General features: G+C 47.4%; 1 protein-coding gene across 1 annotated transcript in view; it reads right to left on the minus strand.

The window, feature by feature from the left end:
- The window catches only part of MAPKAP1 (MAPK associated protein 1), a 112,561-nt gene that overhangs the window by 76,946 nt on the left and 12,163 nt on the right, over positions 1 to 23,452 (minus strand). The window contains exons 2-4 of the mRNA XM_053282117.1: positions 21,904 to 22,233; positions 19,881 to 19,970; positions 17,202 to 17,350 (exon numbers count right to left, since the gene is read on the minus strand). Coding sequence (XP_053138092.1) covers positions 17,202 to 17,350; positions 19,881 to 19,970; positions 21,904 to 22,162 — 498 coding nt within the window. The 5' untranslated portion in view covers positions 22,163 to 22,233. The remainder of the gene's footprint in view (positions 1 to 17,201; positions 17,351 to 19,880; positions 19,971 to 21,903; positions 22,234 to 23,452) is intronic.

The raw sequence follows: 23,452 nt of genomic DNA on the forward strand, positions 1-23,452 counted from the left end.
CCAAAGTGGCTCCATCCCTAAGGGAAACATCTTCCAGTGCTCACACTTCTAGTCTCCCATTCAAATGCAACCAGGGCAGATCTTGCTTAGCTAAGGAGACAAGTCATGCTTGCTACCACAAGACCAGCTCTTTCCGTAATTTTTTTTTTTTTTTTGCTCCATGGTAACAAATAGAAACACAGGAAACCGCCTTATATTGAGTCAGACCACTGATGTACCTAGCTCAGTATTGTCAACTCTGACTGGCAGCAGCTCTGCAGGGTCTCAGAGAAGGGTCTTTCCCAGCCTTGCCTGGCGATGCTGCCAGGGACTGAACTGGGGACCTTCTGAATGCAAAGCAGATGCTCTACCTCTGAGCTACAGCCCCATCCCCTAAGGGGAATCTTTTACAGCACTCACAAGTTGTCTCTCATCCAAATGTAAACCAAGGCAAACCCTGCTTAGCAAAGGGGACAATTCATGCTCGCTCCCACATAGAGAATAACTTATTTCCCCTCTGTTACTCAAATTTCCTGGAAGGTCTGGGCTCTTGTGTACATATTACTGTCTCGCGGATTCAAGCTCCGAGATTACAAAAATTTAAAGAAATTTACTATGAGTGATTGTATTCTGTTTTATTGTGTTTTAGCATTGTTTATTTAGCATTGTATTGGACATATTTGTTATTCCTATTTCTGCTGGCCAATGGCCGTAATAAAATTGATAATGATGCTCGCTCCGACAAGGCCAGCTCTCCTCCCCCAATCTGGGCAGTTCATCCACATCTTTTAAATCTGCAACTTAAAAAAAAGAAGAAGTTTTGTTTGCCAAAGCTAATACAGAGAGAGGGATAAAGCCAATTACGGGCTCACAGAGCCAGTGCAGCAAATCAGTTAAATTAAACCTGTATTTCACCTAAGCTGCATACCGAGGGTGTGAATAACATAACTAACTTTTTCTCCTTTCTTACTCTAATACTCCTAAGTAAACGGGGAAGTGGGGTGGGGGGGGAAGAGTAGCAGTGAGACAAGGGGGAGGGGGAAAAGTTTTTCGCCCTCCAAATGGAATCTGTCACTTACCGGGCTGTGATCTTTTCAGCTCCTGCATCCTAAATGCACGCGGAGATATTATATGCACTTTCTATTTAGCAATTTAATTATATCTTTGCAGCCGGCGGAGTGGCAACGGCTTGCCGTAATAATCAGGTGAAAGCATTCTCACATTAATATGCTGGAATCCGATGTGTTAATTTGATGCAACTTTGCGTTGACAATCTGTGATTAATTTGTTCCCCGGCTAGCTCGGCTCCCGGGCTCTGACAGTTTAAAATGCTGGGTTTCTTTCCCGTATCACTGGTTGACACGCCTTAGCCCACTGTTTCCCGAGGACCACTGCTAATTTGTAATGAACTGGCTTTTCAGGGGGCCCCTTCATTTTTAATTCTGTCACTGTCACCCTCCTTGAGGAAAATTACAAGTTTCCATAGGTGTGATTAGTGCCAAAGCTGCCTGATAAGAGCGGGGAGAAAACAAGGCTTTTAAAAGAAAGGAGTCGGGTATTTAATCTGCAGAAAACAGATTTATTGCCTCTAGACAGATAAATATAATAGAAAGTTGCTTTCCTGTTTTGAAAAGAAGAAGAAGCCGATTTCAAGTTCTTCGTTGCCTGTCTCTTGCCCTTCTCTTTCTCTCTGCTCCTGACCTAGCTTCGCTCCAGAATAATCATATTCCTAAAAAGCCAATGAGCATCAAGAATGCTAAAGCAAAGGGAAGGAGTTTTGTAAGGCTTTGTAGATGGAGATTCTTTGTAGATTCTTTGCTGCCTTCTGCGTTTCTATAAGCAGAAAGGGAGGCGGCTGTCGGTGAGGCTGGGACCATTGCTCAGTGGCAGAGCGTCGACTTGGCCTGCGGAAGGTCCCAAGTTCACCCCCTGGCAGCATCTCCAGGTAGGCCTGGGAAAGACCCCAGCCTGAAACCTTGGAGAGCCGCTGCCAGTCAGTGTAGACAATGCTAAGCGAGCCAGTCGGACTCAGTATAAGGCAGATCCCGGTGTTCCTAAAGGTGGGATATAAACAGGGCTCCACAAATTTAGGCTTTGCTCACCAGCCGGCCACTCTTTGGAGCCGCCACCAAACCCCTCAGAGATCCTTTCCGGGCAGACAGGCAGAGGGCTGGAGGCAGACAGTGGCCACTGGCAAGTGGGTTTGCAGAGCATCTGTGCCCTAGTGCTTGATTGCTCCCCTCACCTCGGAGATCTCTCCACCCTCACCTGAGCCGTGCTCCTGTTCCTCCTCCATCCTGTTCCTCCATCCCCCTCACCCCTCTTGGTTGCGGCTGCGGCATTGCCGACGCCAATTGGCCAAGCTGCAGCCCCCTATCCAGTGGTCCCTCTAATTTTTTTCCATCTCTGTGCGGAATGAGTTTTGTTCTGGGCAGCAATATCGAGGCAATGTGTGCGCATCTGCTTTCAGAGTGGGGCCTTCCTGATTCAACCTGAACGGGAACTAAAATGAATTGAGCGGACGTCAGAAAACTTGTGAGCGCGCGCCCATGCATACGCCTTAGAGGGAACAGTGCCCCTAGCCCCAGAAATCTTCCCACCCTCACCCCTCTTCTGTTCCTCCCTGCAGCCTCCTTCTCCTGAAGAGACTCTTTCCTCCTTCAAAACCCCCTCTTCTCTTTGCAGACCCCTGGCCACTAACAGTTGCATTCCAACTGACCTTCACCATCACAGGCTCCTCCTCCCTATCTGCATATGGAATCCCCTCTGCCCAATCAGGTGCTTTTGCTCATGAACTCTCATGAGAGCTGCCACGCACGGGATTAGCCATGGGTACGCCTTAGCGAAATATATATATCAAGAAAAGATGGTCCCGAACGCTACTAGAAAGCTCAGCGTTTCTTTCCCTCTTATTTTATTTGCTTTCCAAATTTGTATACCGCCCCGAACTCCCATCTCCAGGCAGTTTAATGTCTTTAATTTTAATCTCCAGTCTTTAAGACGTTTGCTGGAGGGAAGTCTTACAGAGGGATGAAAAGAGCCGCGGGATGGCTACCAAGCCGTTTATTTGTTAAGGTCTCTCCTTACAATTGGAAGATTATGTCGGATGACAATATGATTCCGGGGTGAAAAATGACAGGCTGATTTTCTTACCAAAAGGAAAAATTAATCTTGCAAGTCTGGCTATAAATCATATTGTGTCACTAAAAGTAACTTGGCGGCTTTTATTAACAGATGAGGGCTGTCGTATTTGTTAATTTATTTTTATATATATATATATATATATATATATATATATATATATATATATATATATATATATAAATCAACTCGCTAGATGCTGCTCAAGAACATGAAGTATTTAATGGCCATCTGAAACCGTGGACTTCACGGGAGAAACGTTCAGATTTTGGGCTGCGACTTTAGAGAAAGGGAACCAGCGTGACTGGAGAGGTGCACTATGGCCAGGTCCCGAGTTTGAATCTCTGTTTGGGCATGTGGCTCGCTGGGTGACCGCGGGCCAGTGGCCGACTCAGTCTAACCTACCTCACAGGGCTCTTGTGAGGATAAATTAGCAGGGGAAGAACCATGTACACCAGGACTGGACAACTTGAGCCCTCCAGATGTTGCTGGATTACAACTCCCATCATCCATATTAGCCACGGAGGCTGGGGATGATGAGAACTGTAGTCCAGCAATTGCTGGAGGGCTGAAGTTGTGCAGTCCTGGTGTATCGTATTTACCCAAATACAAGATGACCCTGAATTTAAGATAAACCCCTTAAGAAAGAGATTAAACAGAGGTTATACCTATGTTTGCTAAGAGTCAACACTGACTTGACAGCACTTAATCAATCAATCAATCCCTATATTTACCCCAAAGAAAGAAGACTCTGAATTTAAGATTAACCCAGTCTTGGATTCAGGAAAAGACAGTATATTATCTCCCGTTCCTGAGAGGGACGGTGGGATAAAGGTCTAACACATACGTAGAAATCTATATTTTTTTAAAAAAAAAAATCACAAGCTACCTGTGTGAACTATTTGCACAGGTGGGGTCCAGCAACTGAGGATTTTATAATCGGCTAACGGAGGTTTCCATGATTGGTTTTGATGGGGTTCTGGGACAGGGTGGGCCGCCTTAAATCAAGGGGACATAAATTATGATTCAAATCACCATGATTTAAATCAAAATTATGACAGCGACTTGGCTCTGCAAGGAAGAGAATGTTGGCACATCTCTTTAAGTCCTGCAAGAAGACAGGTCCAACTCTGGAGCCTCTGCCACTCGTTACCCCTTCCCAATTAATCTGGGGGCAAGCTTCCAACCTGCTAATTACGCTCCACAGATTCATTGCGGCAATTTGCCGACTAAGGGCAATCATCCTATCTGGAAAGGTCCTGGGGAGTCAGAAAAGAAGGGCAAAATGCTTTCCTTGGCTTGTATGGTTGTGTGTGCTGAACGGACCCCCGCCCCCACCCCCTGCAGTCCGTGCCAGCTGCCGGAATACCCCCCGTATTACCACTGCAACATCCGATAAAGGTCAAGCCCTCTCGTGTGTCACAGTTAGGTCATGATCTGCTCCTCTCCAGACCTCCGGTGTGCTCTTTGCTGCAAGCTGAGGGCTTCGGGCACTGGATAAACAAGTTCAAGGCTCATCAGTAGAGCGGAAGACTGCAGGTTATTCTGTGCTGTGTCTCCACCAAGGAAGGAAGTCCGGAGCACCACAGACCTTGGAAGGCTCCTAGTGCAAGTAAACTGGCTGGAGATCTTTTCTACCAGGACGTTTATAAATCAATCAAATCAAATCAAAATTTAAGTAGTGGGTGCCAGTGTAGCAGTACCTTCTGCTTGGGACTCCATTCATTTCCACAGGTGAGCCATGTTCTGGCTTCTGAATGTAGGAAGGTGCTTTATACCGAGTCAGACCCTTGGTCCATCTAGCTCAGGATTGTCTGCACTGACTGGCAGCAGCAATTCAAGTTTTCAGGCGGGAGTCTCTCCCAGCCCTACCTGGAGATGCTGCCAGGGATTGAACCTGGGACCTTCTGCATGCCCCTGATCCACGGCTCCATCCCCAAGGCCCTGGCTCCGCTGGGAAGGGAAGGAACAGGCCCGACACGTTTGCCATGAGACAGAGAAGCGAATAATACTGACAACGTCCCTTGAGCTGGAAACATATTCTCCGCCAAAATCCAAATCATTAATCTGTGTGTATTATTATGATGATCATCCTTTGAAAAGACCGGCATTCCAAATGCATCAAAGCCACCAGACTGCTTCACCACAATGCTGTAGTTAAACTATTTATTTCCGATTACTTTTCTTTGGAGATGGAAATGCCCATTAAGGTTCTTACCCTGCCAGGGATCCATATTAAGCTAATCTCCCCCAGTTAATAACAGAACTTCCTTTGTTCTTCCTCACGCTTCCCTCTCTTGACATCTCCTGCTTCTCTCTCGCTCTTTTTTTTTTTTTAACATAAAAAATAGGGGTAAAAAATTAATTTTTGCTAAACAATCACTCCCTTTTGCAATCGCTGTTAAACGTTAAAAGGCGGGATAAAGAATGATTGGGGCCATTAATGTAATATCCAAGTTACACCTAGACATTCTTTCCCATTGAAAATGGTTCTTAATTTTCCAAGTTGTTCTGCTTTATTAAAGCTCATTACCATTTCTCTTTTAATAAGTGCTCTTTAAAGTCATTACCTGCCGTGAAGTTAAAGGCAGAGCTATTAAAAGGTTACTTTAATGTGAATAATGGCCTCCCAATATACTCAAGTTAATTACTATTGGAAACTGGTTCTATTTTAATTTAATGCTGAACGCTTAATGAAGGATCTGCCGGGATAGCAAAACTGACAAAAATTATTCATGGTCAACAGACCCATTCTTGCTGTCTTATTTAAAGAGATAATATCCGTCCCTGGTTCTACATAACTGCATTGAAAGACCAAAATTGCGTTTTAACATCCACCGCCCCCCGCTTTTGTACGTCCAACGGCGGAATATGAAAAAGAAAAGTGATTTTTTTAGCTGAATGCTTAATGTTATGTTAGATGGAGAAGAGAGGTTGGTTTTGAGTCTTTGTGGCTCTGAAAGAACCCTGGTCCACGTGATCAGCTAAACCAGGGAGGCAGGATCAGGCTGTGGGATCTAAATCTAAACCCTAACCGGTGGTCCTCCAGATTTTGCTGAACTACAACTCCCATCATCCCCCCCAGCCCGTGAGGCTGATGTCAGTCAGTGCAGACGAGGCCTGCTCAACTTTGGCCCTCCTGCAGATGTTGGACTACAGCTCCCACAATCCCTGGCTATGGTGGCTGGGGATTATGGGAGTTGTAGTCCAAAAACAGCTGGTGCGGGGCTACGTTGAGCAGGCCTGATGGGCCCATGGTCTGACTGGGTAGAAGGCAGCTTCCTAGACGTAACTAGGAATGCAAGCTAGAACCGATTTCCTGCGGATGCACGTTAGGAGGGGAGTTCAGTAGGGATGCGCAAAGAACCGATTCGGAGGCCCTTTATCGGCCTCCGAACCAGTTCGAAAGTCCGGCGGTTCAGCCGGTTTGAAGGTGGGGGGGAATAACTTTAAAGACTGAGGAGGGTGCTCTTTACCCTCCGCCCGCCGCATTCCCCCCACCGCCACTGTCATTAAAATCGGTCCCGCAGGGTGGCAGCGGAGTTGTAAAGTGCACATGCGCAGCGGATATTTCCGGTCCACGACATACTGGGGTGGCAAGGATGCTGCTCTGTGGGACCGATTTTAATGACAGTGCTGGGGGAGGAAATGCGGTGGGGGGGGTGGTAAGAGCACCCTTCCCAGTGCTTAGTTATCCCCCTCACCTTCGGACCGGCAGTAATCCCTAGAGATCGCGAGGAAGCACTTCTGCCGTGATTAATCTTCTCTTCGAGAAAAAAGGTGAGTTCCGAATATGGAGGCTATCTCAATCCCGCTTTTCAAGCCAAAGTTCCCAACGCGGTTTACATAGACAGAAATAAATAACTTGAATGGCAATATATAAAAGAAACAGGATAGACCCCAGCAACAGCCACTGCGGGGATGCTGTGCTGGGGCTGGATCAGGTCAGTTGCTCTCCTCCTGCTAAATACAAGAGAAGCACCACTTTTAAAAGGTGCCCCTTAGCTCAGTTAGCAAGTTCCCAGGGATGCCCCGGGTTCCTTGGAAAAGGAAATTCAGCAGAGGACTGGATTTAAAAACACATGCCCACACTCCAAGAAGAGAGGACCCTTTATGCCTCAGACGGCACCACACTGGTGAAAACTCAACGCTGTAACTTTGGCCCTGCAGTTTGGACCACAGATGCGGCTTCTGCAGCAGACGTTTCCTCTCCCTTTTGCAAAGTTGCCATATCGATCTCCCCGGTTAAATTTAGACGCGGGAGCCGCTCGTGCCAAGTTGATGCCTTTTAGTCCACATGGTTTCACAACCCGGGGCGATTTTTCTCCCAAGCATTCTCCGCAAGGAAGACAGAGTCTGCAAAGACAGTCCTCTTTCCAGCAACAGTGTCCAGGGAGTGGGTGTTAAAGAGGATACTTTGAAATCCTCCCACAAGCTGGAAACCAAACCAACAATTAATCCAAAGTTGAAGAGGTGTTAACAGCAGGGTCGTCTTAGAGGTAAGGCCCAACATGTGGCAAGGAACCATCCAGATCCCAAACAGAATCTGTGAATTGGGCACGTATTTCGAGCCACCTGAACGATGGTAAACCCCTTCAGGTGAGCCACGCAGCACCAGGTATGCTCAAATGGACCACACTCCAAGGAAGAAATGCCTTTCCCCCCTTGCTAACTGACTCTGAAGCCTAAATAGCTCAACTGCCCAATTCAAATATTTAAAAAAACAAACCTTTGGTTTCAAACGAGACGTTAAGGCGTTTACTAGTTTCTCTCGTGCCTCACAAGGAGAAGAATTTGCGAGTTAAGGCGCTCACCACGCGAACCGCTGGATGCTTTCGAGAGCGTCATAAAGACCCATCTTTTCAGCCTGGCTTTCAAGAACATTGACTTAGTTTTAAAGGATTTTGAACATGAGTTTCACATTAATATTTTAACTAATTTTATTTTTAGGTTGCATGCTACTTCTTAAATGGTTTGAATGTTTCGATGTAAACCAAAAGAGCTGTTCTGGCATGGGCAGTGTGTGTGTGTGTGTGTGTGTGTGTACAAACACAAACACAAACACAAACACAGATCTCAATCAATCAATCAAGCTTTATTACGGTCAGAGACCAGCATAACACACAGATATGTTGTACTGTGTGCACGTTACACTGGCTTTAGAAACGAAGCTCACTGCACCGACGTTTTTACCTTGGGCTTCTGGTTCGACTTTTGGCTGGGGAGGGATATGGACAGGCAGAAATCCAATGGGTGCAGCTCCACATTCGGTTGCTAGGTGCCCCTGTTGAATTTCTGCCCGGGGCAGCTCTGCGAGGCACAGGGCCTCTCCCAAATGCCAGCAACTCTAGTAAATAGCCGATTCCCCCGCTTTGTTATGACACTGAAGCCCAAAGGGTTCTTAACCGTTGTCTCCGAGGCCCAGCTTGGGAGAGAGGGATGTGGTGATGGCGGGGGCTGTATGCGCCACCGAGGGATCAATTACAGAAGTAGAAGGCAAGCTGGAATCCTGACTGTGGGCCCGTGCCACTCATTGATTTTTTTTTTTTTTTTAAATGCATTAAGCCCGATTGAGAGCTAATTAAACTCTTCCAGGCTGGGGCGAGTTGCTTGCTTAGCACACACGTGGGCTACCGGCCAGAACTCAGCACGGCCGGTCTGGAGGATTCATTTGGGCTAAGTACTCAACAGAGTCGGGCTCCAGCCCAACGGTGGGGTCGGGGGACGTGGAGAGCCACCAGCAGAGGAGCGCTCCATTCGCTTTGCCCCTTCCTGCAAAGATCAGAATGCGGCCGCTCTCTCTTTCCCACAGAGGGGTGTTATGCCCGGCAAAGCTCAGTACAGCTCTGGGGTCTAGAACGGGAGGTCCAATTTCTTTCATCAGGGACACTGACCGATACGCAGTCCGACCACGGGCCCATCTAGCTCACCACTGTCTGCACTGACTGGCAGCGTCTTGCCAAGGATTCAGACAGGGGTCTTTCTCAGCCCTACCTGGAGACGCTGCCAGGGAGTGAATGTGGAACCTTCGGCACACAAAGCAAATGCTCTATTACTGGGCGACAGCACCATCCACAAACATAGGAAGCTGTCTTATTCCGAGTCAGACCATGGGTCCATCCAGCTCAGAATAATCTACACCAGACCTGCTCAGCTTAGGTTCTCTCCCCCCACTCCCCCCGTGGCCAATAGCTGGGGATTATGGGAGTTGCAGGCCAACATCCGCAGGAGGGCTGAAATTGAGCAGCCCTGATCTACACCAACTGGCAATGGCTCTCCCAGATTTCAGGCAGGAGTCTGTCACGGTGGTATGCCACGGCAAAGGCACCGAACCGAGCGCTGGACCGATGCAACCAAACCGAGCGCTGGACCGATGCAACCGAACCGAGCGCTGGACCGATGCAACCGAACCTTCCCGCCGAGGCTACATTCGGGAGCAGTTTCACATTTGTCTGCCCTGTCTCCCCCTGCCCATCGGAGATGTGCAAGGCATGTCCCGATGCAACGAGGCTTTCTTGCGCGAGCATCTCGTGGCAATTCATTTTAATTGTCCTTATGAAGTTAAAAAGTATTAGTGTCAGATAAAGATTCATCACCGGCTTATGATTTAGAGCCAGGACTTCAGAAAGCGGGCATGTGTTCCAGCAGCTGTTGATACAAGACGCCGTCTCTTTTGACAGCAGTTAAAAAGTATGCTTGCGGTAATCAAATTGCTGAGCCCGCCTCTTGGAGGCTACCACCAGATTGAATTATATTTTTATTTATATATACACATGAAGAGATGCAGGCTCTCAGAGTTTTAAGGGTGGGTGGGGGGAGAATTACCTGTCTTTAACTACCAAGAGCTGTGACTTGCTGTGAGAATTAAGGATGTTCCACCAACGGCGAGAACGTGATGAAATAACCCGTGCACTGATGCACAGTGTTGGCCAAATTGTGAGTAATGCCAGCCAAAAGGAACAAGTGAGCAAAGGAAACTGCCTTAGGCAGAGTCAGACCATCGGTCCATCCAGCTCAGCATTGTCTACACTGACTGGTAGCAGCTCTCCAAGGTTATCAGGAGGAGTCTCTCTGAGCACTATCTCGGAGATGTTTCTCAAGGTTTCAGGATTGGGGGTCTTTGGCAGCCCTGCGTAGGAACATAGGAAGCTGCCATATACTGAGTCAGACCATTGGTCTATCTCGCTGAGTATGGTCTTCACAGATTGGCGGCGGCGGCGGCAGCCCTATCTAGAGATGTCGACAGGGACTGACTCTGCAAAGCAGATGCTCTTCCACTGAGCTGCAGCCCCATTCCCCAACGAGGATATCCGACAGTGCTCGCACGTGGCCTCCCATCCAAATGCAAACCAAAGTGGACCCTGCTGAGCAAAGGGGACAATCCATGCGCGCTGCCACAAGACCAGCTCTGCTCCCCTAACACATCATACTGAATATACTATATACAGATATTCCCCCTTAGGGGATGGGGCCGTAGCTCAGAGGTAGAGCATCTGCTTTGCATGCAGAAGGTCGCAGGTTCAATCTCTGGCAGCATCTCCTAGTAGGGCTGGGAGAGACTCTGGCCTGAAATCTTGGAGGAGCCGCTGCCAGTCAGTGTGGACAATACTGAGCTAGATGGACTGACCATCTGACTCCTTGGAAGAAGAGTGGGATATAAAATGTAAAAATAAAAATAAAATAAAATAGAAGATGGCTTCCTCCTTCCGAATAAAATAAATTAAAAAAATTATAATGATAATACAACCACCCCATAACAAATTGCTCTCTGGGCAGCTTACAACACAACATTAAAACATGAGATAAACGCACACAACACATTAAATCATAACAGACCCCCCCCCTCAAAAAAAGGGTGAGAAAGAAAATACAAATAACAATACAATTTAAAACCATTAATTTTTTAAAAAAACCAGTTACAATCAGATCAAAATTTTTAGAAACTGAAAAGGCCCGAGAACAGAACAGAAAGGTCTTTATTTGGCATCTAAAAGAACAAAGCGACGAAGCCAGGCGAACCTCACTGAGGAGGCTGTTCCATAAACGGGGTGCCACCACCAAAAGGGCCCTTTCCCTGGTAGCCACCTGCCTCACTTCATTCCGCAGGGGCAACTGGAAGAGGGTCTCCAAAGAGGATCTTAAAGACCAGTCGGGACCTATGGGGCAAGGCGGTTGCTCAGGTAACCCAGCCCCAAGCTATTTAGGGCTTTAAAGGTTGAAACCAGCACCTTGAATTGGGCCCGGAAACCGACTGGGAGCCAGTGTGTATGCTCTTTGCCATGTAAATTTCTCACAGCCCCCTGTCCCTATCTTGGCTTGTTGAGCACTGGAAACCGTTGCTGCCATGTGGCAGAATTGTGTCTCAAGGAAGAGAGGCCATCAAACCCAGAGAAGTCAGATTTCCAGAGTTTTTAGCCATCAGATTTCAGCTTTCTACACATTGTGGGGCCCCCTAAGCATTCTATCCTAGACGGCAGCTTCCTTTCTAAGGCTCAGAAAACACTAAATATTTCCAAATCCGACGCACCACTTCAGGCCAGACATATTTCAATATGCCAAATTAAAACCAAAGCCTCCAAATTTTGCACAATAGGGTTTTAATCTAGCATCAACCTCTCGCGTTTTTTAAAAACAGGGTATACCTCACTGTGTTTCCTTTCTTATTTGGTGTGGATGTCTCTCTCTCTCCCCCCCCCCCCACTCCCCCAGAAAAGCTATTTAATACTCGTGATTGTGGAAAACATTTGTTCATAATTATCCAGACATACAGTGGAAGGCGACTGAAACAAGAGCAGCATGAGAAAAATGTATTTAAGGTCTATCATCCCAAAATGCTGCTAAAAGCTATTAACCAGTACGTGTTAATTGCCACAGCATTCATATTAATTTTCACTTCAGGCCCGACATTGTCGAATATTTCCCTTGATACGCTTTAAACAAAGTTTAATTTAAGGAACTGCTTCTATCAACACTTATGAAAATTAACAGCCAAGCAATTAGTACTCATGAATTATCCCTCCCCCCCCCCCCACACCCCGCCTCGTGGTTAAAAACAGTTGCTAACAAAGAAATTGTTGATTTTTCTTAATTAAAAGAAATCAAGAAATTAAGAGGTCCGGGGCCGTTCCGTCCATAAACTCCTTTGCCCCACACACACCACAGGCACTGAGGTCTGGATTTAAATGGGGGGGATGTCTATGTGTTTCAGACGGAGGCCCCTGGAGGAAAGGGGAGATATAAGTGTGGAGAATGGAGGAGTACATAAAAATCTGCAGGGTCCCGTCTTTCAGAATCAACCCAGAAAGAGCTCAAGCGCCCCGTGGGATTGCGCGCCCAATGTGTGGCATGATCAGCTCACCGTATTGACCGGCGACATTTCCATGAAAATGCTCAAGACAATTTACAACCAAAGATACCAACACCGTTCACAGAAGTGAGATGACTCTGATAACTGGGGAGGGGGGGAAATGTTACGTTCCATAAAACAGAGCTCAAAAAGCTGCCTTCTACTGGGTCAGAGCATCGGTCCATTTTGCTCAGTATTGTAAGAACAGAAGAACATCCCTGCTGGATCGGGCCCAAGGAGGCCCATCTAGTCCAGCATCCTGTTTCACACAGTGGCCCACCAGATGCCTCCGGGAAGCCCACAGGCAAGAGCTGAAGGCAGGCCCTCTCTCCTGCTGTTGCTCCCCTGCAATTGGGATTCAGAGGCATCCTGCTCTGAGGCTGGAGGTGGTCTATAGCCCTCAGGCTAGTAGCCTTCTGCGCAGACTGGCAGCGGCTTCTCCAAGGTTTCAGGCAGGAGTCTCTCTCAGCCCTATCTTGGAGATGCTGCCAGGGAGGGAACTTGGAACCTTAGATGATCTTCCCAGAGCGACCCCATCACCTAAACGGAATATCTTACAGTGAACATAGGAAGCTGCCATCTACTGAGCCAGACCCTTGGTCCATCTAGCTCAGGATTATCTACCCAGACTGGCAGCGGCTTCTCCAAGGTTGCAGGCAGGGGTCTCTCTCAGGCCAATCTTGGAGATGCTGCCAGGGAGGGGATTTGGAACCCCACACACTCCCATTCAAATGCAAACCAAGGCAGACCCAGCTTAGCAAAGGGGGAAATTCAGGCTCACCACCCTGCCCGCCCGACCAGCTTTCCTCCCAAGGAGGCGGCAGCAGCAGCCAATGGTTAAGGCCAATCCAACCATGGCTAACCAGTACAACTGCACCAGACCTGGTGTTTCTATATGGGGGGATGATTTGCCTGAGGATGGGGCTGCAGAAAGCCAATCTAGGGATGCCCTTTCAACAGCCACGGGACATCCCAAGCAGCACGGTTCCTCAATGCTTCCCCCACCTTTGCGACCCAGCTGCTAGCCAACCATACCCCACAGATGTCTGGGAACATCTGCACAATTGCCCCTTCCCAGCAAAGTAAACGCCGTGCAAGTCGACAAAACGTATAATGTTCGTAGCTGTGTTTTGATTTCTCCCTTTAGTGGCACATCCATTACACCAGCAGAAACCTCGCCACAAAACTGTGGGAGAAGTTGGCGTGCCGAGCGTGCTATGAAATTCCCCCGTGCGCTTCCCAGGGAAAGGCAAGCCTGCTTTCCGTCCAGTGAGCAGAGAGATGAAACTTTCTAATAATGATTTAATTTTTTTTTTCCTGGAATCAAAGCTCTGGGTTCTCATCTGAGAGAGGATTTTCGAGAGTCACCCCGGCCTCTGGAGTAAATACATAATTAAGTAGGGTTTTTAAAAGCACGCTTAATTAGGCCCCAAAGCCCCCCTTAATAGACCCCCCGATCTCTCCCCAATTAGGCACCACGGTCCCAGGGGACCTTGGCGGCTCAGTTAATTATGCAAATCAGGCATGTACTATTCCCAGGAAAAGAATTATGAATATTTGCAGAAAAACACAGCTCTTAGCATGTTAAAAAACACAAAAACATTCCATGAGTCTTCAGTCTTCTGAATGTTTGCAAATGGGTGTGTGTGTGTGTGTCAGAGAGAGACAGTTCTCATTCAATAGATGTATCTGGCCTTAGGCTTAGAGATGAATGATTGGCTCAGAGTTACTCAGTGAGCTTCATGGATAAACTGGGACTTGAACTCAGAACATAGGAAGCTGCCTTCTACCGAGTCAGACCCTTGGTCCATCTAGCTCAGTACTGTCTACACAAACTGGCAGCAGCTTCTCCAAGGTCATGGGAAGGAGTCTCTCTCTGCCCTATCTGGAGATGCTGCCAGGGAGGGAACTTGGATCCTTCTCTTCCCAGAATGGCCCCCTCCCCTAAGGGGAAGATCTACCAGTGCTCGCACATGTTGTCTCCCATCCAAATGCAAAACAGGGTGGACCCTGCTTAGCAAAGGGGACCATTCATGCTTGCGACCACAAGACCAGCTCTCCTCATGTCTCCCTGTTCCTAGCCCAACACTCTAACCACTACACACCACACTGGTTTAAAATATATAAAACACTATTTTATTTTATTTTAAAGGAAGATGACATGACCCCAGTCAAAACTTTGTTCTTATTTGCTTGGTTGGGTGATACCTGTAATGTCCCTAAGCCAATGATACCTGTAAACTGCCCTGAGCCATTTTGGAAGTGGCAAATCAAATCAAATCAAATCAAATCAAAATCAATAATAAATAATGTGTCTGCCTGCTTGGACTCTGGGTTCTGAATCCAGAACTTTGCTCCCACAATCATCTCCACTTTCCCCTTCTTCTTCGAAAAAGACACCTACTAATATGCAAAAGTGTGCACAATCTAGCCAAAAGTTAAACCCTCATCGGAACATAGGAAGCCGCCATAGACTGAGTCAGACCCTTGGTCTATGTAGCTCAGTATTGTCTTCGCAGACTGGCAGCGGCTTCTCCAAAGTTGCAGGCAGGAATCTCTCTCAGCCCGATCTTGGAGATGCTGCCAGGGAGGGAACTGGGAATCTTCTTCTGCTCTTCCCAGAGCGGCCCCATCCCCTAGGGGGAATATCTTCCAGTGCTCACACTTCTAGTCTCCCATTCATATGCAAACAGGGTGGACCCTACTTAGCTATGGGGACAAGTCATGCTGGCTACCACAAGACCAGCTCTCCCCTCCTCTCCTCCTGAGCCTCTCATCTTTCTAGTTCCCCCATCACATTCCAGGCCTGAATTAAACTCTTTCCAAGAAGCCTTTGCCTTCTCCTGTATCGCTCTACCCTCCTCCGGCCTCCTGGTGGGCAGGCTGCACTTGATCCGCAGGTTACTTGTACAGATGTCACAGAAAACTGCGGCTTAACCCGTTCAGCCAGGCACAGAGAGAGGGAGGGGGAGGGTTTGCTGGGCCCCCATTGCTAGCCTGGCCCAGACTACAGAGAAACACAGGAAGCTGCTGCCGACTGAGTCAGACCATTAGTCCACCCAGCTCAATATTGCCTGCATTGACGGGCAGCAGCTCAGCAGTTTTTCAGACAGAGACGCTGACCCTCATTTGAGATTCAAATGGGTGGGGGGGGACCACCCTATTCTGCCTTTACACTGTAAACAGAATGCTCAAGACAGCCGAAGGCATAAAAGGAAGACAACAAACATACACCAAACCTCAACAAACTTTGAAAACAAACAAACCACAGTTTAGTTTATTTTGAGGCTGCTATGTCAACAAATAAGTATCAAGTTACAGCCTCGCTTTGAGAAAGAGTCCCTGTGGGTTACAAAACAACAATTTCAGCTGATCAACAAGTTCAAGTAACAGTCCTTTTCAGCCGCAAGAAATTGACATGGAAACTGACAAAACTAGCTCTGTATGGAAGCTGCCTCCTACTGAGTCAGACCCTTGGTCCCTCTCGCTCAGGACTGTCGACACTGACTGGCAGCGGCTTCTCCGAGGTTGCAGGCAGGAGTTTCTCCCAGCCCTCCCTGGAGATGCTGCTGGGATTGAACCTGGGACTCTGCATACCAAGCAGATGCTCTTCCACTGCCTGCCTTTATTGGATGTTATCCATTTTTTACATAGTTTGGAGAACTATTGGATGTGATATTTATTTTAAAATGGGGGAAAGTCATAGGTTTTGGAGTAGAGACTGTTACTCCCCTTTTCTCCAAGCCCCCAAGGAGGAGAGCCGGTCTTGTGGCAGCAGCATGAATTGACCCCTTTGCTAAGCAGGGGGCACCCATTTTCTTTTTGTGCAGTTCAGCCAAACCTATCTGAGTTTGACTCCAGAGGTCAGACTTCACAGCCGGGTCTCCAAGCACAGACAGACGTTACTGGGCGCCACCAGTAACCTCTTCCGGGCATTCCAACGTGCACCAATTTTCCTGCAGCTTGTCAAAGTGAAGCATAGAAAGAGCCGTTCTCAAAAGGAGGGGCTGTTATAGTTGACCTCGGGGCAACATATAAGATGGGGGTCAGCCAGCAATTAACCTGAATGAACAATTCAACAAGACGAGGAAATGGATTTCTGGCAGCTCAGGGCTGGCGTGCCAACACAGAGAAGGCCCCGCGACATCCAGATAAGAAAGTTAACTGAAACAGGCGTGTGCTCTCAGGAACTACAGGAGCTGGTCCTTACAGTGCTTCAAAAAGATGCAATCCCCCAGCCATAGCAATGCCGCGGAGGGCCTCTCCCAGAGATCTTTGGGGATGGGAGGTGTATATCGGAAGAGACGTCTCTTAGGTATCATCATGGAGACTCCGTTTGTCCCATTCGACCACTGGTCTATCTGAGCCAGTATTGTTTCTTACTGTCCGAGATCCTTTTTCTCTAGAAACCCAAGAACTGTCTGTATGCACCTTCTCTGGTACTGAGCAAAAGCCCTTCTTTCTTGACCGTCTGTCCAAAAGAATGTGCAAGATTTCCCTAGCACAGCTTAAAACCCACCCCAAAATGCCCACGTCGCTCACCCTTGCCACGGGTTCTCAACCTTTTTAAACGAGTGCACCCCTTCTGTGGCAAACCCTCAGTTCAGGTACCCCATAGAGAGTGTGTGCGCGCTGAGCACTGAGCTTCAGCACGAAGCCAGCCAATCAGAAACCTTTCCCATTTGGACCCCACTTGGTTGGGCGGTTGGCATAGGGAGGGGCCGATCCTGCTTACCTTGCCGTCAAATTTCGAGTACTCATTGAAAGGGTTGTTCAGCTGCAGGGGGCACTGCTCTAGGCGGACCGAGAGGATCGACGGCTTCACAGTATGCGGAGGCTTCAAGCGGAAGTTTTTCTTCTCGAAGAGTAAGCTCAGCTCCTCCGCTGCGGTTCAGAAAGGAGAAAGAAGTTAGGACATGTGCCGTATACCCCCTCCCAGTGGAGGGAGCCAATGGCAAAGGATCACGACTGGGAGACGGTGGAGGCAGAAGAGAGGGTAGTGACCAATCTGCTCCAGCCTTTTCAAAAATGCAAGCTGCTATCAGTATGCTAATAACACCCAAAGCTATTTCTCCATGTCAGCTTCTTCAGGAAATGGCGTAACTTCTGTAAATGCCTGCCTACAGGCGGTAACGGGTTGAATGAGGGATAAACAACAGACACGGAATAAGACAGGGGTACTCAAGTCTGAACTCAAGAGATGATTTAGAAGCCTGTCCTTAAAAACATGCCCTGTCGGGATAAGAACTTCCCTGTCTCTGGCTGACTTCAAAAAAGTTACTTGAGACACATAGCTGTTTATGCAGGCTTTTTGTTAAATTTTACATTGCTTTGTTTTTGTCTGTTTTTAATTTCTAATGCATTTTATTTTTCTAATGCCAACCGCCTAGAGATATGTCAGTATCTAAAGATAAACAACAAATTTAAAAAGGTACAGCAGGCACAGAAATGGAGGGGAGAGATGGTGGACGTCACCTGCCGATTTTTAGATCAATTTCTAATTCTTTGCATTGACTGGTGTGAAAGTCATTGAAACTGTCTTGAGCAGTTCTATGCACAGACTCTGGGCGGTTTACAATTAAAGTAATTTAAAACATTACATCAATTAACAATTAAAATCATCTAAAACATTAAAAACCTTCAAAAACCAACATTAACCACATTAAAACCATAAGTCTAATTAAAAGTCTGGGTGAGTAGATGTGTCTTCAGTGCCTTTTAAAAAGTTGCCAGAGATGGGGAGTCTCTGATTTCAACCGGGGGGGCATTCCAAAGTCCAGGGGCTGCAACGGAGAAGCCCCGTACCCAAGTAGCCACCAGAAGAGCCGGTGGCAACCGTAGACGAACCTCTCCAGATGACCTTAACCGGCGGTGGGGCTCTTGGCGAAGATGACGTTCTCTTAAATACCCCGGGCCTAAGCTGTTCAGGGCTTATGGTTTTACTCACTGTATTCTAACCCCCGTCCCAGCCTGTGATGTCAACTGCCCGTTTCCCTGAATTTCTCTAGGAACAACTCCACGTCACACTCGAAGGCTAATGCTACATTAAATCGCTATAGAATCCTTTCAGCCAGTCTCCGAGCTCTACCTGTTTCTTGACTTCTGCAGATCAGCCCTTGAATCTGGGAGGGTTTTGGGCCACATCTGCTCCGGGAACCAGGAGCCCCCAAACTCCATCAATCACCGTCGGCCGGTCAGCAGCCAGCCTGCCCGCCCGGGTTCCGCCTCTGCTCTCTTTTATCTGCGCGCCTGGATGTGTGTGCTTCGCCAAGATTTACACGCTGCCCCTCCCGAGGATTGGAACTGCTGCCGGAGCAGATTGGATGGGGACAACCAAGAAGGGAGTTGTTGGGGATCGGGATGGGGGGGGGGGGGACGCACAGGCTTCGGTTGCTAAGTGGCAAAATTAAAAACTTGTCAAAACGGCAGCTAAGCTGTAACTTCTGCTTAATTTGGAGCTGGCACGCCTGCCTAGATATTGAGATGGAAGACGCGCAGGTGTCGGCATACAGAAAAAAAACAAAGCCAAACATAAAAATATATACCCAGTAGGGCAACGTGAGAGATGAGACAATGATTAAATGCTCCCTTAACTGTGACAGGGCGGACACTAGAACGTATTCTTGTCTTAGGACAGGCTTTGTTCCAGCTATTATGCTTATTTTCAAGACAATCCTTCGACCCCCACCCCACTCTCAAAATCTCATCTGCAATTATGTTCTCGTGCTGCCTGCATTACTTCTTGGGCCTTTCTGGGAAAGCACGACCCCCCTTGGGTTCCAGGCCTGCGTTTTGTTGGCTCGAGCATTTCAATATGTAGTTCTGCTCTTCAGAAACGCCGGGGAGGCGTGAGTTTATTGTTGCCTCCCTTGGCATGGACCCCAAGTGGATCTCTGGAGTTCTTCTCCACGGATTGCTGTGACAGCTGTTTTGGCCACTGTTTTTGGCTGAGCGGCCAAGTGCAGGCGTAATGCTGACTCCCAGCAAACCATGGCTTGCAAATTGGGAGTCCACTTCCGGAATGCACCCTCTTTCCCATCTCTGGAAGGATAACCAAGTTTCCTCAAAACCATGGTTTGCAAATCAGCATCCAAAATGCACTCTACCTTCCCTCTCTGAAGCAAGCCTCTGCTTTTCCTTCATTCCCAGAGTGAATCACGGTTTCACAATGGGTGTGTGTTAATGCTAAGCATGGGCAACAGAAAACCAGGTTTCCTTAGAACTCTAAAAATCCTGACTCTATTGGCCATCTGCCAGAAATGTTGAAGCAGATTCCTGCACTGAGCGGGTGTGTGTGTGTGTGTGTGTGTGTGTTGGTCTAGAAGATCTTTGAGGTTCCCCCTCCAACAGAAGAATTCTATAGCTTCAAGGCTGGGGCAGTCGGATGATCATTTCAAACCACCATGCTTTTCACCTGAATAGGACGTGTTCTTCTCTTTCCACTGCACGTTCTTGCACTTGATTTGATTTTGCCTCTCTTTCCGTAGCCGTTCGAGTCTCTGGGCTGGAAGAAAGAAATATTGCAAGGATAAGTTTGTCAATGAAAGTTTACTATTAAACAAAGACATAATTAACTACCTTTCTATGAATAAAGATGCTTCATCCTGCACAGGGAGGGTGGGAAAAGAACAGAAAAAGACATAAAATTTTAAAAGGTGGCACCCTGGAAAAGCAAATACCAACAAAAATATGAACATGTTCTTGATTTATAATTGAAATTAGAGGATATAAAACATTAATAGAGATCATAAAGATAGTATTAACATGGAAGAGAATAATAAAATGTGAAAACTTCTGTGATTAATATGACATTTCATTATATAAATCATTAATAACGGTCTTAAAGGAATTTTAATGCACAAATGAACTGAAGTGAATATTACATTACAGGAATAAAATTACTGTTATGAATTACTCTCCCCGTTTCAAAAATTAAAGATAAATGAACTCAGACTAGACTATTAAAGTTTTAAATATAAAATCCTTTATCTAAAAAAAATCATGAAAATTATAAAATGTCAACTCTATATAAATTAGCATAGCTTTTTCTTCAGTGTGCTGAAACAGTTTATAGGTAGTAAAAATAAATGATTTGTATCTTCACAACATTAGTCAAATCTTAACCAAAAAAAAAAAAAAAAAGGGAATATCATTTTTTCCCTTTTACGTATTTCTCAATGCCACATCCAAAAATAGGGTCGCTTAAATAGGTGAAATATCAACACCACAGAGGCTGGATCTCTCTACAAGCTCCTTAAACTCTCCCTGCATTTTAAATGTTAGATTTATTTCCGGAGACAAAAAAGAAGAAGTCAATTTAATGAATGGGAATTGTCTTTCAAAAAAGAAAAAAACTCAAGACGGTGATAGTAGGAATGGGTAGAAAGTAGATCTCTGGAAGATGAGCAATAGATTGTTATGGGTTACTAACTGCCCATTGGTTAACAGTAACAAGAAAAGGTGTTTCTTCCAGAAAGTAGGTTGAATCGCTCAGATTTAGCAACTCAGATGTACATCTGTATTCACAGAGGTAGGTGATCCGGTGTACTGTTCATGGGTTGTAGCAAGGAATTGGCTCCACCCACTGAGCCACCATTTTGTATTTGGCCCCGCCTCCGATTTTCAATCAGCTGGTAGATTCTGAGGGTCTATAAGCAAGCTACGTATTATTTTTATTCCGACACTTGGACCTCAAGGGGCAGGACCAAGGCAAGTGCTGAACATAGGAAGCTGCCTTACACAATCAACTTCTTTATTACGGTACTTGACCAGAATTCAGCATTATAGTACAAAGTTAACGCTGCCTTATAGAGAGACCCTTCGTCCATCTAGCTCAGTATTGCCGACATTGACCGGCAGAGGTGCAGGCAGGATGACCCGCTCCATCTTGGAGATGGGAGGGAATGGGGAACCTTCGGCATACAAGCATAGGAAGCATGGACTGTCCTCTTTGCTAAACAGGGTCCACCCTGGTTTGCATTTGAATGGGAGATTACACGTGAACACAGTAGGGCATTCCTCTTAGGGGATGGAGCTGCTCTGGGAAGAGCAGAAGGTTCCCAGTTCCCTCCCTGGCAGCATCTCCAAGAGAGGGCTGAGAGGGACTCCTGCCTGCAACCTTGGAGAAGCCACTGCTGGTCTCAAAGTTGGGTCCCCAGATGTTACTGGCCTTCAGCGCCCATAATCCCCAAATAAAGGCCATCGGGGCTGGGGATTGTGGGAGCTGAAGTCCAATCACCTCTGGGGACTCAACATTGGGAATCCCTGGTGTAGACCTGCGCGAGATTGACCAAGCGTGCGACTCGGTAGAAGGCAGCTTCCTATGTTCCTAATTTATTCTTCTTGTCTGTTCTGGGTCTTCCAGCATTCCGCTTCAGCAGACGGCCCCGGGTTCTAATAAGCCGAGAAAGGGAGAGAGACGTCCGGCGGCCACACACCTGTGTTGGATCGCCGCCGAATGCCGAAGTCCCAGCTGGAGGTAATGTCCACCGACTGAGAGTACACGTAACCCTGAGATTCGCCGTTGCTGCCCTGCGGCTCCAAGGCGTGGTCCCCGTTGGCCGAGGAGGGCTGGAATTTCTCCAGGTCGACATCGTGGTCGATCAGGACCATTTCGCACATCCCCGTGTCATCGCTGGTCACGTGCGACTGCCGGATGTGAGCCAGGATGATGGTTGGGTTGTCCAAGAAAGCCATCCTGCCCCCGAATGCTGCTGCCTGGCCCCAACTATCTTTTCCGCCCCATGCTGGGCTGTACGTCGGCCCGCCTGGAAGAGGGGGAAACAAAAACAAAATAGAAACACAAGGCACATATCGTCTGCCGAACCCCTGCTCACTGGGCAAAGAGGCACCTTTTTAACGCGGTGATTCTCTTTTATTGAGCAGAGGGAGAGTAACTGGCCCGATCCACCCCCAGCACAGTATCCCTCCAGTGACTGTTGCTGGGGTCGGTCTTAGGTTTCTTTTTAGATGGTGAGCCCTTTGGGGACAGGGGTCCATCTTATTTTTGATTTATTATTTCTCTGTGTAAACCGCCCTGAGCCATTTTTGGAAGGGCAGTACAGAAACCGAATAGATAAATAGATAAATGTTGCATCAAGGAAAAGCACAGAGCTCAGTTGCACTTATTCATGAAACACCAGGAGACGACCTGCTTGTGCACATCTCGAGGTATCTGGCCAGTCACTGTTAGAAACAGAACCCTGCTTAGGACCACAGGAAGCTGCCTCCGACTGAGTCAGGCTGTTGGTCCATCCAGCTTAGTACTGTCTACACGGACTGGTAGCAGCTCTTCGGGGTTTCAAAGAGGGGTCTCCCCCAGCCAGAGTTGGACATGCTGCCAGGGAGTGAACCTAGGACCTTCTGAGTGCAAAGCAGATTCTCCGCCACTGAGCTATGACCACATCTCCAAATCACAGGAAGCTGCCTCCTACTGAGTCAGACCATTAATCCATCTAGCTCAACATCGTCTACACTGACTGGCAGCAGCTCTGCAAGGTTTCAGGAAGGAGTCCTTCCCAGCCTTTCATGGAGATGCTACCAATAACTGAATGTGGGACCTTCAGCAGGCAAGCATGCAGGTGGTCTTCTACTGAGATACAGCCCCATCCCCTAAGGGGAATATCTTACAGTGCTCATATGTAGTCTCCCATCCAAATGCAAAACAAGGTGGACCCTGCTTAGCTACGGGGACAATCCATTCTCATTACCACAAGACTGGCCCTTGGGAAGGAGAGCTGTTTGGGGTAGCTAACAAAATCAGCACCGTAAAAAGCAACATAAAATAAAATGGAAACCACCTAGAAACAAGCCTCAGCTGAAACTACAAGTTAAAAAGTTAAATTTAAAACCCACCAGATATAAAGTGCAGCTAAAAGTCAGCTTAAGTGGCGCAGCGGGGAAATGCTTGACTAACAAGCAGAAGGTTGCTTGTTCGAATGCCCGCTGGTACTATATCGGGCAGCAGTGATCTAGGAAGATGCTGAA

The sequence above is a fragment of the Hemicordylus capensis genome, chromosome 17 (genome assembly GCF_027244095.1).
Source record: "Hemicordylus capensis ecotype Gifberg chromosome 17, rHemCap1.1.pri, whole genome shotgun sequence".
Lineage (NCBI taxonomy): Eukaryota > Metazoa > Chordata > Lepidosauria > Squamata > Cordylidae > Hemicordylus > Hemicordylus capensis.